This window comes from Camelus dromedarius, chromosome 4 (assembly GCF_036321535.1).
Source record: "Camelus dromedarius isolate mCamDro1 chromosome 4, mCamDro1.pat, whole genome shotgun sequence".
Lineage (NCBI taxonomy): Eukaryota > Metazoa > Chordata > Mammalia > Artiodactyla > Camelidae > Camelus > Camelus dromedarius.
Genome location: NC_087439.1, coordinates 73,824,455 through 73,843,236, shown reverse-complemented (window position 1 = coordinate 73,843,236; position 18,782 = coordinate 73,824,455). Strand labels below are relative to the sequence as shown.

Here is an 18,782-nt window from a genome sequence, read left to right as displayed (position 1 = left end):
TAGTTTTCCCCTAAGGAGAGCCATTTGGTGGGGATGAACAGAATGGGAAGGAGAATTCAATTCAGGGATTTAGAAATTATGAGAGAAGAAGGACAGAAATGGGAAATTGTATTTTTACTGATAATATTTAAACAATAAAATGCCTATTTTTTCTGAAATTTATATAAGGAATTCTTTTATGTTCTTTTTTTAAAGGGATGGAGTTCCATGAGGAACTTCATAATCTGGGAGCAAAAGAAGGCTTGAAGGGAAGAAAACTCAACAAGGCAACTGAGAGCTTTGCTTGGAACATTACAGTATTGAAGGTAAATGAAGTACCCAGGTGCCCCTTTGCCTCTGTTTTTCTCCTCCTCATCTCTCTAATGTGTAGGGAAGCATCAGTGGTTAAATACGGTGATTTGAATTTTTAATTAATGTGTGGTCTAATTAATTCATGCTATAAGTGATGAGGAGATGCATACTGGGATTGACACACTTTTTGCCACAATAGGACAATGAGGTTTGTGGTGGAGGCAGAGGACAGCACGACCTAATTCCGTTACCTGGTATGTGTGTGTGTGTTTGTATGTGTGTTTACTCACACTTCTGTTCAAGTCAATATGACTGTTGTTGTTTGTGGAACGGATCACATAAAATGTCGCTGGAGAAGCACCCAACACAGGTAATTTGAAAGAGCCTTAAACTATAGAACACTTGAAGCCATTTAAGATTGTTTTATTTTAAGAACAATCTCTGTAAATACATTTATTTTTGCAAAAATGTTGGAACTCAGGTTTTTTCTTGAGATTATGATTTGCTCGGCTGAAAATTAATTTTAGGATTTTGAAGTAAAGATGCCACTTTTCATATTTTCATACATGAATGGAAAAATGATTTAGGCAGTTAGAATGATTTATCCTTAACAGTGTGATGGAGAAAAACAGCCAGAAACAAAATTAGTAATTGCTGACACTTAAAGAACACATACTCCAGGTACTGTTTTACAAAGATTTATATGAACTAATGTTTTAATACTTTCAGTAACCCAATACTATTACTATCCTCATTTTACAAGTGAGAAAACTGAGGCATTGAAAACCGATGTATAAAACCCAAGGTCACTCAGCTACTGAATGGTGGAGCTGGAGTGTGAACCCAGAGCCTACTCTGCAGAGAGAGAACTGTATGTGCTTATGTGACAGTGCTCGGTGAGCTGGAAGGCGTATCACAGAGGTTTATTAAAAATTCAACCCACAAATATTTGTTAAACTCCTACTGTGTACTGGGGTCTCTGCTACGCACTGGGGACCCGTGGAGAACAAAAGTGATACAGACCTTGACCTCCTGAATTAGCAGTCTGGGGCAGGAGGGTAGTGGGGGAAAATAGGCATCATTTGCTGAACGGGCAGGAACTATGGTGTTAATACCAAGAGGAGCTTGTTTTATAAAACTAGAGTACAGCACGGCAGTGCGGGCCCTGACACAGATGCTTTCTGTTCAGTGGACATTTACGTGGGCTTGTTAATGTGCCGATCACTGAGAAAGGAGCTAGGGAAACAAATATCAAAAAAAAAACAAACAAAAACCTGGGCCTCCAGGACTAGTCTACAAGGGGAGACAGACATGGAACTAATAACAGCCATCGATTATTTAGCACTTCATGTGTGACAAGCACTCAAGACCAAGTAGTTTATATATGTCCCCTCCTTTCTTCTTTGCAACAACTGTGTGGCCTTGCAGCAATTCATGCTGATCCTGATATGACCCTCGACCTCCCACAGATGAGGAAATTGAGGCTCAGGGAGGTTTCAGTTTCTTGCCTTCAGCTAGTAGATGGCAGAGCTGAGATTTTAACTCATGCGCATGGTTCTAACCCCCTCCCTGTCCTCCTGCCTCCATCCATGTGACTGAGTCCAGGCAGCCGAGTGCAGGGCGAGGGCACAGGCTTTGTGTGCAGATTGCCTGATGGCTGTGAGGCATTAACCAAGTTATGTAATCTCTCTGAGAGTGATCAAAATACCTGCACCCTGGGTTTCACATTTTGTAGGAATTAAGTGAGATAATACATACAAAATAGCTAAGTCACAGTGCACAAAACTAGACATAATATAGCTATATCCACACCTTTACTATATATATATATATACTATATATATATATATATGCTGTTGCTTTTGCCAGGGTGAAGAAGAAAAGGCTTTTGGTTTTCATTTATTTAAATTTTTAACAATTAAAATTGGGGTATAATTATTTGTTTCTTTGTTGACTTCTGACTTAAGCCACTGTTTTCTCAGGTCATTTTGTGTGTTTGAGTTAGTGACAGGAGCTGACTGTTAGATGGGGCCTAGCAAATGCTGTACAAATCATTCCAAGACAGATCTTTTGAAACAGAATCAATCGTCTATTACCCTGTCTCGGGTACCAGTGCTGGTATTTCAGCTTGAGCACTAGGAACTTAAACAAGAATAGTGAACGTTCTGAACTTCTTGAATTTCCTTTCTCTCCCCCATTGCATTTAGTGGACCTGTTAATTGTGTGCCCTTTCCCTAAATGCTAAACAAATGACCTCCTTGGAATTTGAATTTTCAGCTAAGGGACAGAGAGACCAGCTCTTCTGGAGACTGTATTCCAGTGGTGCCTCTCTGACAAGACCTTCCTCTGTAAGACCCTTTCTTTCTTGTATCTTGGATCTGAAGTTCTTAATTTTTGCTTTGTTTTTCGGCCTTCTTATTGATTTTCCAAGCTCTTAAAAATGCCCTTTTTCTTAAGTTGCTGGAGTCAATTTCTATTGCTTACAACTGGTTGAATTAGTAATAACCACACTTGTAAGACACAGTCACTGAAATAGTAAGCTATGTCAAAGCTCACCTATAGAATTCTGCATTGCTTACTAGAAGGGTTTCGTTACACACAATTTTTACAGTGCTTCCTGATATCTAGGGGAAGAGAGGGATGACTGACCAATATTTGCTGAATATGTGGGTTCATGTAGCTGAAAATATTTATTTCCAGTGTAATTTCCAACAAGTAAGGGAGGACGTAGAAAAATGAGAAATGTACCCTCAGGGAAATGGTGAGTTGGCAGCATGGAGTGGTGGAAAGGGGCATTGGCTTTAAAGCAAATTGAGCTGAGACTGAAAATAAATTCTGTATGTTTTCTGTGATTCAGTATTACACTGATCTGGTATTAATATATGACAGAGGAGCTAGAGAAAAATGTGCAGAGACAAAGATGAATAGCTTTACAATATAATGAACATGAATTATACCTACAGAGTCCAAATTTTCCAAGATGGAAATGAGGATTTAGAATCCAGCAAGGAGGCTGAAATCAAGATGGTCCCAGAAGCTCCCATACATATGTTTTTCTTTCATTCATATTTTAGCACCATGCATGGGTCCAAAGTGGGGACTTGATTAGCAGATCTTTTGCATTTCCCCCACACTTTTGCCACATGCCAATGGCCAACTGTTATAGTCATTTTCCTCCTCTCCCTTTCTTTCTCTTTCACAGCTGAGCACAAAATTGAATTCTTTAAATAGCTTCTGTATTCATTTGGGATGATGTGATGGTGCAGGTCTCAATGACTCAGTCTTCAGTATCTTTTCCTGATAATCATTGGAACAAGATAGCTCCGTCTCATCCCACCCTCACATGTTGACAGTTTCCTTCCATCTGTCTTTCCTCCATGCTGTCCTTCAGAAGTGAGTTTTGTTTAGCTATTAGCATAATATTAAAATCTCACAATGAAAATGTTTCCTGTTCTTTACATCTTTCAGAAAGAGATACCACAACATCGCTTCCATAGCCAGCCCATTGTAGTAAATTGTTATCAATTTTGGAAGTATTTCACTAATGAGAATTCTGAAGGTCTCTTGGTAAAAAGATATGAATTTATACCATACCACTGATAAAACATAAAGTATTAGGAAGTGGAATTCATTTAAAGTCCTAGACTCCATCCAGACTGATTTGATTCTTTAAGTACAAAAAGAACTTCTTTGAAAGGTGGTCACATCTATAAAACTGAAATTAGAAAGAACCTGACAGTGACATTTTAGTGAGTTTCCCAATATGTATTTTTCTAACTTGACTTGTTGGCCATTTTAAGGAACTAAATTCCATTATCTTTACATTTTTAAAAGCTTGATGAAAAAATCAGTTTTACCAGACTGGAGAAGTGTCATGTAGAGATATATAAAAATATTGAAGAAATATAATTAGTAAACATTTTATTATAAGGAAAAGCTATGAAGGAGGTGATCACTAGAGCTTAAAAATAAATAAGGTTAAGAAGTGGCTGACTCCCTATTTGTTCATGAGTTTCATTGACTACCAGTTGAATGGTATGTATTAAATAAATTATGAATAAATGATTACTTCATCAATGAGCACTTCTATTAATTGATATGTACCTATACTTTCCCAAAATAGATTTCCAGTTTATAATTTCTGTATTCCATTGGGTGCCATAAAAAAAAACTGGGTTTCTTTTATAGATTTATGTTCAGTGGATATGACTAATCTTTTTCCAGCTAACTTCTTTGCTTTCTATCCCTGAGTAAGCTTTGCTCCTTCTGTTTTTATCTTAACAACATTCTCATTTTCCTTGGGAACAGCAGAGGATGAAGCTTCTCACTTCTCCTTGGGTTCTTGTGTTTCTAACCCAGGAAGATTCTCTCACTTAATCCCCAAGTTCCAAACCCTCCCATGTCTGAGGAATCTTGCAACATAAGGGAAATTACATGGGTGTCAGTGCACTAATATGCTTTCCAGTAGAGACTGAAAACACATTCGAAGTCTGTACTCATTGTTAAGACAGGAGAAGAAAGGAAACAAGATGATGGGCTAATGGAAAAAGAAATATGAGGAGAGGCATCCATCTCTGCAAGGCTGAGTCTCAGAAAGAATGGAGTCACCCTCAGCAGAATGAGCACAGATATTTTAAATCATTCTCTGAGATACTGTGTGTGTTGGGGGATCCAACCAAGCTCTCCTGGTGGCCATCGTGACCATGCTGTGGGGGCTGCTTGGAGGTTATATAAAGAAGGAATTTGTCCAGTGTCCTCCATGTTTGTCCACTGAGAAATTCTCCAAGGGTGTTTCTGTCAGCTGCTGGCTATTGTTACAGTAGAGGCTGGAGAAAGGCTAGGTTTCCTCCTGAGCCAACTCATTCAGAAAAGAACAGCTATCTGTGAAGGCTGGAAGCAGATCTCCAGTGACAGCAGTGTGTTAGTAATAAACTACTCTTTATACTGACATTACAGTCAGTTACTAAGAAGCATAAAACAGAGTGGTCAGGAGCACAGATTCTGGAGCCAGGTACTTTCTAGCTGTGTGGTCTTGGGAGAATTTCCTTTTGTCTCTATGATTCTGAATCACTTGGCATATGCCAGGTTGTGCCATGGTAACAGTGATGAAAATCTCGGTGGCTTAAAACAGTAACTTTTTTCTTGCTCTCACTGTTTGTTCACTAGGGTCACCAAGGGTCACTTAGGAACTCAGGCTATCGGGAGCTCTACTTCAACTACTCCATTTATAATCCTAGAAGTAGGGAAGCACAAACTGGTTTTAAACTTTTCCACCAAGTAGTGTCACGTGTCCTTTCTATTCAAATATGACTGGCCAAAGCAAGGCAAATAATCAAAGCTGACTTCAGTGGAGTGGGGAAAGAACCTACTTCCTTAAGGAAGTTGGGAGCAGATGTTGGTGAATACAATCCGTCAGTGACAGGCTCCTCAGCTATACCCACCTCACAGGGTTATAGTGAGGACTAAATGAGTTAATATATATAAAGTGGTATCTGGGATATAAAAAGTGCTATGTTAAGAGTTTGTTATTTTTATTATTAATAATGAGCATTCATTACTCACAATGGGCAGTTTAGTAGTTTTCACACAACATGTTAAGTAATTTTAAGAGTCACCTTGTAAAGTTACTATTATTAGTCTCATTTTACAAGTAGGGGAACTGAGGCCTGAGAGATTAAGTAACCTTCCCATTGGCATTTAGGTAGTGAGTGATGGAGCAAGGGTCTAACTCCGAAGCCCATGCTGTCAGCCCACTATGTTAGGTTGCCCGAATATTTATGGCACCACAACAATGATGGCTTGTATTAACTGAGTGCTTTCTGTGTACCAAGTATTGTACTAAGTGCTTTATGTTTATTATCTCCATCCCAGAGAGTGAGTGTCCTGTCCAGCTAAAATGAATGTTCCATCCACTTAGGCCGTGTATACCTACCGTGTGCAAAGGTACATTGAGAGACTGAAACTTGGAACCACCAGTTCTCCTTGTTCTGACACTATATGCACTAAGCAACCCTGTTCTCAACTCGGCTTCCCAAGCATACTTTTCTAGTGAAGATGGAATGAGTTGACCAAGTGACATAACCAGTCACATCTGCCTGGGAGACTCTTTGTCAATGAGTCAGTTAACTTTTTTTTTTCAATCAGTCCATCTCCCGTGAGCTTGGGTAGCACGAATCAGCTCCCCAGGGCTTGGTCACTGCTGAATGACTGGATGCAATTGAGGCCCTGGACAGATACCACTGAGATTATGAAAGCAAAACAGAATAACAACAAAAATACCAAAGCAGAAAGCCGGATCCTGGACCCACCCTGCGAATGCAGCCAGCCTCCTGTTTCTCTTGGACAGCTTTGCAACTTCACTGGCCTTTAGTCCGGAGGTTGCCAGCCTCCACATCTTGTTGAGATAGAGGAAGCTTGAGAGCTGTGCCTCTAACAAAAACTTTGCAAAGGCCCTGCTCCCTTTCCTGTTCCTTCCCTTGCTCAACCTCCAAGCCTCAGTTCTGCCTTTCAGATCCTCGATCTTTCCTTTATCTTTTGGAGCAGAAGTCCTGGAATCTTCTTCCTTTGAATACCAAACCTGAGTTGATTTAGGAATGAGGTAAAGTCCCTGTAGGTGAATTCCTCAAGCTTCCCTGAGAAGAAAGGAGCCTCCAGAGAGGCAAAGTTGAGGAGCCTTTAAGTCACTTTCTTGAGAGGCAAGGTTCCAAAAGTTTAAACGAAATTTTAAATTCTGCTGAGTCTAAGGAAGATGCTTTCTAGTGATTTTATGCAAAATAAAAAATTCTTGGGCTGTGAATTCTCGTCTGTGCTATCTTAGAATTATCAAAGAGTTTACACCTGTAGGAAGTTGGACTTTGAGTCTGGAAATCTGCAACTAATATAATTTTTAAAAATTACCTTATCTTCTTTAGGACTCGATTTTCTCACCTAAAAATCAGATCAGACTTTATGACACTTACAATCCTTATAGCTTTACATTTTATGATTGTATGTTATCTTCCATCTTTTTCTGTGACTTAACTACATTACATAGCTTAAATACATTGATCCTTTTGTCACTAAACTTATCAATAGAGTAAATCTCTCTACTTTTATATCTTTTCTGTTATGTCTTGATCCCCTCACCCTTTTTTTTTTTTAACCAAGACACTATGAAATACTAATTATACTCAGTTTCTATCTTTACCTCCCACAATCTCCCACTGTGGTCCCTCCCACTGCTGTCTTTTCCTTCCCTGACTGCTCTTTCCAAATAAGATGGCCTCTGTTTACCATCTTGTTGGGAATTTTTTTTTCTGATTTTGTGTGTGTGTGTGTTTGTGGTAAAATACATATAAAATACATCTTAACCATTTTTAAGTGTATAGGTCAATGGTACTAAATACATTCATAATGTTGTGCAACCGTTACCACCATCCATCTCCAGAACTCTCCTCATGATGTAACACTGAAACTCTGTACTCATTAAACTATAACTCTGTTCTCTCGTCCCCCAACCCCTGGAAACCACCATTCTACTATTTGTCTCAATGATTTTTGACTACTCTAAGCATATCATATAAATGGAATAATGTAGCACTTGTCTTTTTGTGACTGTCTTATTTCACCTAGCACAATGTCCTGAACATTCATCCATGTTGTGACATATGTCAGGATTCCCTAGCTTTTTAGGGCTGAATAATATTCCATTGTATATAAATACCATATTTTGCATATCTGTTCACCTGTTGATGGACACTTGGACACTTCCATGGTTTAGCTTTGTGAATAATGCTGCTATGAACATGAGTGTACAAATATCTCTTTGAGACCCTGATTTCAATACTTTTAGATATATACCGAGAAGTGGAATTGTTGTGTCATATGGCAATTCTATGTTTAATTTTTTTGAGCAACCACCATATTGTTTTCCACATTGGCTGTTCCATTTTACATTCCCACCAAAGTTCATGAGAGTTCCAATTTCTCTACTTTGTCAACGACACTTATTTTGGGGTTTTTTTTCTTTTGATAGTAGTCACTCTAATGAATATGAAGTGATATCTCATTGTAGTTTTGATTTGCATTTTCCTAATGATTAATGGTGTTGAGCATCTTTTCATGTGCTTATTGGCCATTTGTATATCTTCTTTTGTTTATCAGTTGTTTATTTTTGTTGTTGTTGTTGTTGTTGAGTTTTAGAAGTTCTCTCTATATTGTGGATTTTAATCCTTTATCAGGTATATTCCTTGCAAATATTTTATCTCATTCTGTGGTTTGCCTTTTTACTCTGATCATATTGTCTTTCGATGCACAAAGGTTAAAATTTTTCATGAAGTCTAATTTGTCTATTTTTTGTTTTGTTGCCTGTGCCTTTGATGTCATATCCAAGAAATCATTACCAAATCCAATGTCATGAAGTTTTGCCATATATTTTCTTCCAAGAGTTTTATAGTTTTTGGTCTTAATTTAGGTCTTTGATCTATTTTGAGTTAATTGTTGTGTATATTGTTAAGAAAGGGTCCAACTTTATTCTTTTGCATGTGGATATCCAGTTTTCCTCCCATCATTTGTTGAAGACTGTTCTTTCCCCGTTGAATGGTCTTGGCACCCTTGGCAAAAATCATTTGAATGAATATATATATATACATATATATATATGTATATATATATAAAATTGTTTATTTCTGTGTTGTCTTTTCTATTCCATTGGGCTATGTGTCTGAGTTTATGCCAGTACTGCACTGTTTTGATTACTGTAGTTTTGTAGTCAGTTTTAAAATCATGAAGTATGAGTCCTCCAGCTTTGTTCTTCTTTTTCAAGATTGTTTTGGCTATTCAGGGTCCCTTGAGAGTCCATATGAATTTTAGGATGGGCTTTTCTATTTCCACAAAAACATTATGGGGACTTTGACAGGGATAGCATTGACTATGAAGATTGCTTTTGGTAGTTTTGGCATCTTAACAATATTGTCTTCTTCTTGGGAATCTTTGCAAACAGAGTGATCTTTTATTCTTTCTTTTGTTCTTCAAGGCCTCCCTGCAGTGAAAATACTCGATAAACATTATAGAGGTTCTGACAATTAAATTCAGTTTATATTTCACAGAAGTCCTTCGACTCTGGAAATATAGGTTACAGTCAGTTAAACTCCATAGGTTAAGTGTTCTATAGTAAAAAGCTAATTGTAAAAAGTGGACCACATAAGTAATCACTACCTCAAGACATACTTGTCTGTCTGTTCACCTACATAGCCAGCTAGCTGTGTATCTATCTGCTGAAAGTCTTACCTACCAACATAAAGAATGTCTTACATTGTTAGGTTAAGAGTGCCTAATAGCTAGTGAAAGGAATGTAGTATATTATCCTAGTATATATCTTGTCTAGGTTATATTTATTTTTAAAATTTTCATTTTATTTTAAAATTTATTTTCATTATCTAGGCTTATTAAATGTTTTTAAAAATTTTGGCAAGCATTTCTGGTACTTGTCTTGCTGGAAATTTTTGATAACTGCAACTGGGAAAGGCAAAATAGTGATGATGCCAAAATTGATGGTCTGATCCTAGTGGCAGCTGATTTAGCCTCACACAGCCTACCAAGCCCTAGATTCACCTGTAATCTCAGCCAGCTGCCTTACAGTGCATATCATTTATCACCAGGAAGAAGGTGGCAGGTGAGAGAGAATGGATGGATAAGTACTAGAAAAACAACTCTGATCTCATGTGTCGGTACTGTTATCTTTACACACAAAAGAGAATATCATTAGGCCTTGTGATGTGAAGAGTATATATTTAGAAGGCAGAGCATCTATTCCAGAGGTTTTATAAGCTAAGTTTCAAGTATTTGTACTCAGACCAGATGTTTGAAGAGGTACTCCTAGACACACGTTTAGAACCTTGTTATTGTTTGGCTTATTAGTACAGAATAAAGGCCTTTGTCTCTATCTCAAGAAGTTGTTTTAATTTGTTTCCACTTGAACATTTATAAATAAGAAAGTACACAGCATAAAAGAGACCTCTAATCCATAAATTAGCAAATAGAAATTTTGGTGTTTTGGTGGGTTTTTTTTTTTTTTTTGTAAAACCATATTCCTCCATTCAGCAAATTTCTGTAAGCCCCCACTGGGTACTTGCTTCTATGCTTGTGAAGTACTGGTGAATAAAAACACGGTCTCATGGAGCTGACAGTCCAGTGGGAGAGGCAGTCATTAATAATCACATACTGCATATTAAATTTGTCCCTGGGATGAGTGCTGTGAAGGAGAAGTAGGAGAATGTGTAATGGGATTTGACCTAATGGGAGGTCAGGGAAGTCTTCCATGAGGAAGTCCAGTTGAACAGAGTGTAAATATCTTCAGTCTTCCATGGATTCCAAAACCCTGCCTTGTATCCTGATACTTGAGTGTGGTTGCCAAAACAATCTGAGAATAATGGTGAAAAGAAAATAAATCAAAATAAAGATGTGCTAGACAGCCTCATCTTGGTCTGGAGAGTCCTGAGATGTCTGCCTCGCTCATTTAATTACCACTCATTAGCATCATAGCTAATTTGTTATATCAAATCTGGTCATGAGTCATATTGTTAATTGTATGTGAATTTAATCACTCATCTTCTAAAAAATAATCTGCAGCAACATTCTCTATCCATAAAATTCATTTGACAGCTTATCGTTGCAGAGGAGGATGTTGAAAGGTGGGTTTTTGAGAGATTTCTGTGATTTAAAGCTGAAAAGATGCAGAGAGAGAATTATAGAATGTACAATATCAAATGTAATAGCATTAGAAAAAAATAGTAAATTTGTTTTTTAAGAGTCTAATTAATGCATGTATAATAATTAAAAAAAATCGCAAATCTAAAACATTATTCCAAACAGCTCTTGTCCCACAGTATAGGATGATTCAGATGGAAAGTTAATGCTTCTTAGCAAGCAGGCTGGTTACATGGTATCCAGATTTCTGCCTTGGGTGGCTGCACCCCAGCTGTGCTGCCCAAGAGTTTAGTAGAGATAAAAGCCAGGCTGTTGACATGATTATGGAAGCACAGACCACTTTATCTCCAGTAGAACTAAATTTAGTGTCTCTTGGAGGCACATTTTTTTTTTCAGATGAAAGCTGCATTTTATAATGATTTTGAATAATTCAAAAGTGGCAGACTCCTAATGAATAGATGTATCATAGACTAGAGAACTTGGCTTCCAGTTGTGAGGTTATGGAAGGTCTTGCTTTTCTTGGAGGAAAACTTTCTTTGCAGGAAATTTATTTCTTACACAAAGTCTTAGTCTAAGGTGAGTTTGATGTCTTTAACTATTTTCTACAATGATATGTGGAAAGAAAGCATTAATAACGAAGGGGTTTCATTCTAATTTCTTATAGCCCTTTTAGGTTTTTCACACACAAGCTCCTCTTCTTTCCTTGTTACTCCAGGGAGAAGAAGATAGGATCCATCTATCTAACTTCCTTATTCCTAATCCAAATCAGAGCAACATGAGCTCACTACTCTGAATGTATATGCAGGTGTGTTGTGTACATTGTCAAGTAGAAACAAATCCAGGTTTAGGTAAAGAGAGATTCTATTTGAAAGGATTATTGCAATATGGGGAAGGAGACCATTGTAATAAATGGGGAGAATGATCTTTCCATAAAATTTGTGAGCTTCTTAAAGATCAGGCAAAAACAATTTTTTCATTTACTGGAAGGGGCAAATATAACTAGAAAGAATGGGGAGTGGGTAGTTGGGTGGTGTGATCCTGAGAGGCCATTAAGAAGGGACTGTATGCCGGCTCAGGCTACTGGGTGAGGGTCAAAGTTCAGGACCTGAAGGAAGGAGAGAAGCTTAAGTTTGGCTGAATCCAGGAAGCAGATATTTTGTCCAGATTGGTTAATGGGTACAAATAGTTCAGCTAACCATTTCTGAAAGGGACCTTGGAGGGTCTGTGTCTGGCCTTGGCATCCAGGAGTCTTATCTAAGTCATATGGGTAAGGGTGGTTCTTGGCAGTAAGCTATTCCCTAGACCACAAAGGGTTGGGGGCTTCTTAACCATTCCTGTTTTCCAGAAACATAGGGCTCATGTAAAGTTGAACATTGTCAACATACACATGTAAACACATAGCTAAGAAATGTTATATATTTGTGTCTATGTGTGTCTATATATATGTGTACACATGTACGTACATATCTGTAAATGTAAATATGTAAAGAACATTTGAGGTCAAGAATAATGAAATTATTATTTTAAAGCCATAGTGAAAAGATCATTATTATCTTCTACTTAATTCTTTCTTTCCTTCTTTCTTTCCTTCTTTCTTTCTTTCTTTCTTTCTTTCTTTCTTTCTTTCTTTCTTTCTTTCTTTCTTTCTTTCTTTCTTTCTTTCTTTCTTTCTTTCCTTTCTTTCTTTCCTTTCTTTTTCTTTCTTTCCCTTTCTTTCTTTCTGTCTTTCTTTCTTCCTTCCTTCCTTCCTTCCTTTTTTAACTTCTTTTTATTGAGTTATAGTCATTTTACAATATTGTGTCAAATTCCAGTGTAGAGCACAATTTTTCAGTTATACATGAACATACATATATTCATTGTCACATTTTTTTCACTGTGAGCTACCACAAGATCTTGTATATATTTCCCTGTGCTACACAGTACAATCTTGTTTATCTATTCTACATATGCCTGTCAGTATCTACACATTTTGAAATCCCAGTGTGTCCCTTGAAAAGATCAATATGGGCAGCAAGAAAATTTCTCTCAATCCAGAAGTGCTTACCTTCTGATTTAATTAGACTGCTCATTTCAGGTAGGTCCACTGTGCTCAAATACACAGCGTGTATGAGATTACATACTCATAATAACAGACTGGGATGAGGGGGCAATTTTTCTCCCTTATTTCCCACTTCTTGTAAAACAGTTTTGTATTGTTAAATCACTCCCCATATATTAGTGATAGATTAAGCTTTTGTAATGAGGGAAGGTACCAATTCCCTAAAGTAGAATAATTAGGGACTAAATTTCCCTTTTAAGGAAAAATCTATGGTTTTATGAGAAGGTCAGTTATTGATTTTTTTGAAAAAGAAATCTCTTTGGATTTTTGAAAGGAAGTTTAGTTTATGTAGATTCATAAAAACTTTACACATAACTGTTCAGAAAAGTATTTGAGTAAGAAAGAAACATTCACCATCGTCATCATCATTATCATTATAATCATCATATCAGTGTTTTGAAAGAAGATAATTTCCGGAAGGAAAAGACTCTTTGTCACAGAACTATGATTTCGAATTGAGTCTTAAACTTTTGCATTATCTGATGCTTTTATGGAAAGTTTATCAAATCATTAGGAAGAAGCTGCTTTCTTTCAGAGACAAAGAAGAGTATAGGTTTCTTTCTAGTTGAAGAGAATCCTTTAGTATGTAGTAAAATACACTAACCCCTTATGATTTTGTTTGTAAATCTTCCAGGACAAAGCTGTGTGTTCTAAAAATAGCCAAACTCTGTGAGTGTTTATTTAAAAGATACTTGTCTCAAAGGACTTTTGAGTCAATGGATTCAGGGATGGAACGTTCTTAAATTACTTCACAATGTCTTCCAGGATAAAAAGATTGCAATCCAAATCTCTCAGAGGCACCCCTCAACCAGCATATTCTAGATCTCCCAGTTGTCTGCTACTCAGCAGCTGGCATTACGGAACAACTGGAATAAAATTGGTTTGTGGCCCCTGTTGCCTGAGAAATATTAATCTTGTGGACAAAAAAGAAGTTCCTGATCAATTCCTAACAAATCTAGTTTCAGAAAGCTGAGCTTTTTTACTGAAACATGCACTAAGAACTGTATTTCTCATAAAAATTCGGAATATACTAGATGCCTGGGTTCCAGCAGGCAATTCTAATTGCCTTGGGTCAGAAATACGGGTTTGTCTCACTGCAATTTTCTGTTTCTCTAGACTTAGATTCACTTGAGATTCACTTCTTTTTAAAGCAAAATATATATATAGAGAGAGGGAAGGTTGAAAGTTTTAGAGAGTAACTTGTGTTCTCTGGTGGTACATTATCGAATCAATCATTTTTTCCCTCACATTGCTTCAGTGAGTACATCTTGAACATCTAATAGAACAGTCATACTGACACTTGAGAGCTATAGACGGTTAATTTGCTGGTGAAATCATGGCTGGTGGCACACCACTTCCTCATTCCTTCATCTTCCAGATGGTTCTTTATACTTATTAAAAATGTGGGAGGAAGCAGGCTCTTTTGTGTATTGTGGATTTGATATCAACCAAGAAACTGATATCCAAGGCCACTAAAAAATGAAGCTGGCATCTAAATGCTTGTGTACGAAGTGTGTTTTAATAGTAGCTATGTCTTAATATTAAATCTGAATAAATGAGACTAAAGATTCTTAACAATGTATATTGTGTATCCTCTGAGTCAGCCCACAGAGTGCTTTCATGTAATCTGAAACCAGAGAGGGGGAAAAACCAGCAACTTCCTTCCTATTCTCTTTTATCTATAATACGTTTTTGCCTGGGAGAGGAAGAATGCCATTGAAAGAAACAATTATGTGTATATATATATATAGCATGTGTGTGTGTGTGTGTGTATGTGTGTGTGTTATAACAAAGCCTAAAGCTCCCGGTGCTTATATTAATCCACTTACTAACCCCAATCATTGTAAGCTCTATAATAATATATGTTGATACAAAAATAAAAATAAGATTGGAGAAATGACATCTCCTCTGAGTTTTTGGTTATCTAAAACTATCCTCAGTTGTTCTTGTGAAAAAAACAAAAATGTATAACAATATGATAATTCCAAACACTGCTGGGGTGGTTATTTCCATTGCTGAATTTTGGAAAGTACTTTCTTAGCTACTACTAAACTATAGTTATATCACTCAGATTGAATCATTTCTGTCATCCTTCACTTAACAACCACTACCTTGCAGATTATTGGGTTCTTCTCAGAAGCATTTTGTTCTTAAACTTCCTCTCTGGTTAGAGGGAAAGGGAGTAAATAGTAAAGTGATTACTACTGTTTTTATTCTTTAAATAACTGCTCCTGGGAAGGTCATTTCCTTTGGCTCCTTTGTCAAGGATTCCCAGGAAGAGTTTTCACAGGAGACCCTGAACTACAGCTGGCCTTGATAATTAATTACATGAGACTTTATGAATTTCATTGAAGTGAAATAGCAATACAACCAAAATTATCTTCCTGGAGCTCTTAATTAGACATTTCTACACCAGTGCAATTTCCTTTTTGCAACACAAGGTTTAAGGATCTGATCCCTGAATGGGCCAGAGCGGCTATGTACTAACACTACCGTGTAAGTTGTGCACTGCACGGCTCTAGGGGGCGCCATTCCCTTTGAGTCTATGTGAATGGTGCCCTCTGGATTTGTCACCTAGCTGCCTTGGAATAGTCCAGTCATTTTTCTATTTCTAGCCTTCTGTTTTCCGTGAAGTTTGGGGGGAGTGTCTTAAATATTTATTACTTATTTTAATTTTAATTATTGTCTACTACAGTGATTTTCTCTACTAAGATTTACATTTAGGAGAAGTCTCCATAATTTAAGGATCCATGTGTGGTAGTGTGTCTTTTTGTGAACCTGCCACGTATTTGTATATTGAAGCGCAGCAGAGAAGCTCAGCAATCCAGAGTGTTATGTACATCAGATGAGGAAATTTCATTTGTAGCTTAGCTAGATCTTAACTTTAATTGGTTTTGGCAACCAAACTTGGTTAATTCTGTTTGTAACTCCAGATGACAGAAACAAGAGGCACTGGGAAAATAATACCTGATCCTCTTTTCAAGTCTAATACAAGCTTATGAGATAAAATTTAATTTTTTTTAATCTTCAGGGCAAATGCTCTAAATTCAAGAGGACTGAAAAACACAAACAAACAATTTTAACAGCCCAAGTAGACTTGAGTGAGAGAAATGTTTTTGATGGTTGTCTGTCAGCTGTAGGAAATAATTCCGAGTCCTCGTCATGGAAGGACGGTCCTCTGCGGTGGGGCCTCTGCCTAGCTCTGCACCTTCACATTGCAGACTCCCTGCCTCCCACAGCTCTGTGTTTCCTGGAACCTGTCAGGCCGTTTCAGGATTCCGTGCCTTTGCACGTGCCGTTCTGCTGACTGTAATGTTCTTTCCCTCCTCAGTCGCCTGACCAGCTCCTCCTCGTCACCCAGTCCAGCACAGGATTATCTGTTACTTTTCTCCAGAGGCTTTTCCTGCTCTTTTCTCTCCTTGGCCCCATTCTTCAGCTTTCCTCAAAGCCAGATCATCTCCTTTTTTCTAAGCTTTAAAAAAAAATTTTTTTTAGGGGAAGTAGTTAGGTTTATTTATTTAATAGAGGTAACTGGGGATTGAACCCAGGACCTCATGCATGCTAAGCACTCATTCTACCACTGAGCTATACCCTCCTTCCAGATCATTTTCTTTTTAGTGCTGTATCTGTAGCTTACACCCAGTTTTATTCCTATGTTGTAATGATTTGTTCCCCTGTCTCTTCGTATGAGGCCAAGTTCCTTCAGGTTGGGGCTGGGACTTACCATGGTGCTGAGCTTACGCTGAGAAAACAGAGGCTTACAGAAGCTAAGCAGTGTGTTCAAGGGGACATGAGTGACCAGGAAGCAGCAGAGCTCCATGCAGACCCTGATCTGTGTGACTCCACAGCTTGTTCGTCACATCCACAGTCACGATGTCCACCGTCACCGCCAGATGCCTGTGTGCCAGCTGGAGGACTGGTGTTTCTACTGTTCTCGGAGGTTCCATTTTCTCGTGGGGTTGACACTTTGTCCCCTTCCTGCTTCCTCCTGCCTCGTTGTCCCTGTCCACTCTTCCTCATGCCCATCTTTTCCAACCAGGGCATTCTGTCCTCACAGAAGACAGGCCGGCGCCCCTGGGCACTAGATTGGTAATTTGGCTTTAGCTTTGTCTCTCAGTAGGTCCATTGCCCACTTTTATTTTTCCCATCTTTCAGGTTCTCACTCATCTCTTGTCTGTCAGGCAACTATTGAGTCTTCTCAGGGTTATCTGTGGAGTAGCGTGGTGACATGGTGTTCCAGATCCCTGCTTCAGCTCTTTCCAGCCATTTTCCTCAGTTCATGCTGTGTAAACGCAGCGTGCACACACGTATGTAAATATTCTGCATATACATCATACACACTTTTTGGTGGTCCTGTTCTACATTTACAACTAGTGCCCACATTCAGTTTTTTATTATTGCCACAGAAACAGCAGATGGTATGGGCTCAAGATGTATTTGTTGAATTGAATTATTTGAATATAAACCTAGAACAGATATTAAAAATTGCCCTAGTGCAATAAAACTTTGGTCACTGTTGCCTTTAGTTGCTCAGAAGAGGATGGAAAAGATACTTTCATTATCTTTGCTTTTCTTGTCTTTTTCCAGCATGGTTCAGATATCATTAACAATCCAAATGACTGAACTTTAGAGTTGTTTATATGATCTTTTTAAAAAATCTGGGTGACGTTTATCTGAGTTCCTTCCTCCCTTTGTTAATCGTCACCATCTTCATCACCATCACTCTTTAAATATTTATCAAGAGCTCATCATATAACTAGTGCTATAAATACATGGAAATGCCTTGGGAGGTTGCTCTCCTTCCTAGATTTCACTTATGCTCAGAACAGGCAGAACTTCTCCCACTGGTCTTAGTTCCACTTGTGGAAAAATCCTCTCGTCTTGAGGTCATCGTTATTTTTATCCTATAACTTAGAGAATTATTAGCAAACAGCTTGTGTGCACCAGAAAAAAGGGACATTTTAGGGAAAATCAGAATAGTCACTGTAAAACTGCAGTCAAGCATACGATTGATGGAAATGGATGAATCTGATGCTCTTTCTAATGGTTTGCTTAGTGTGGAATGCACTTTAGCAACAACAAATAATAACAGCCAACAGTTATAAAATGCTTATTCTCTGCTGGACTGTGTTGCAAGTGCTTCATACTTACTAAACCACTCAATTCTAATAACAATCAAATGATGTAGGTACTATTAATATTTGTGATTTATACATGAGAAAACTGAGGGACAGAGAGGTGAGGTGATAGCTAACTTTTAACAAGGTCAACTAGCAAATGAATGGGGGAGCCAGAAATCAAAACCCAGGCTGTCTGGACCCGGAGTCCTTGTCTATCTTATGACAAGACTGCCTCACCAGTTACATATCTATTTCACATATAACATATGAAAAAGCATATTGACAATGGTAAAGCCATACTTTATGACAATAATTAAAATCCTAAACCTACAAATATATAAATGCAGCAGGGGTCTTCAGATGGGCAGAGAAGGGCTTGTCATTGATAGTACAATAAGCAGGCTATCCCCAAATTTTAAACACAGGTTTCCAGTATGGTTGGACGTAGATAGTAAATAAACTGGAGACACAGGTTGGAACATTGGGAAGGGGGTGACTTACAGGCTGGATTATGCTCCCCCAGAATCCATATGTTGAAGTCCCAAAGCCCAGTACCTTAGAAAGTGACTTTATTTGGAGATTGTGTC

The 18,782-nt window shown here is 37.8% G+C and overlaps 1 protein-coding gene across 1 annotated transcript in view; it reads left to right on the top strand.

Annotated features, from left to right (window-relative positions):
- PLCL1 (phospholipase C like 1 (inactive)) overlaps nt 1-18,782 on the top strand; it is a 294,860-nt gene that overhangs the window by 256,594 nt on the left and 19,484 nt on the right. The window contains exon 5 of the mRNA XM_031452062.2: nt 196-305. Within this exon, the coding sequence (XP_031307922.2) occupies nt 196-305 (110 nt within the window). The remainder of the gene's footprint in view (nt 1-195; nt 306-18,782) is intronic.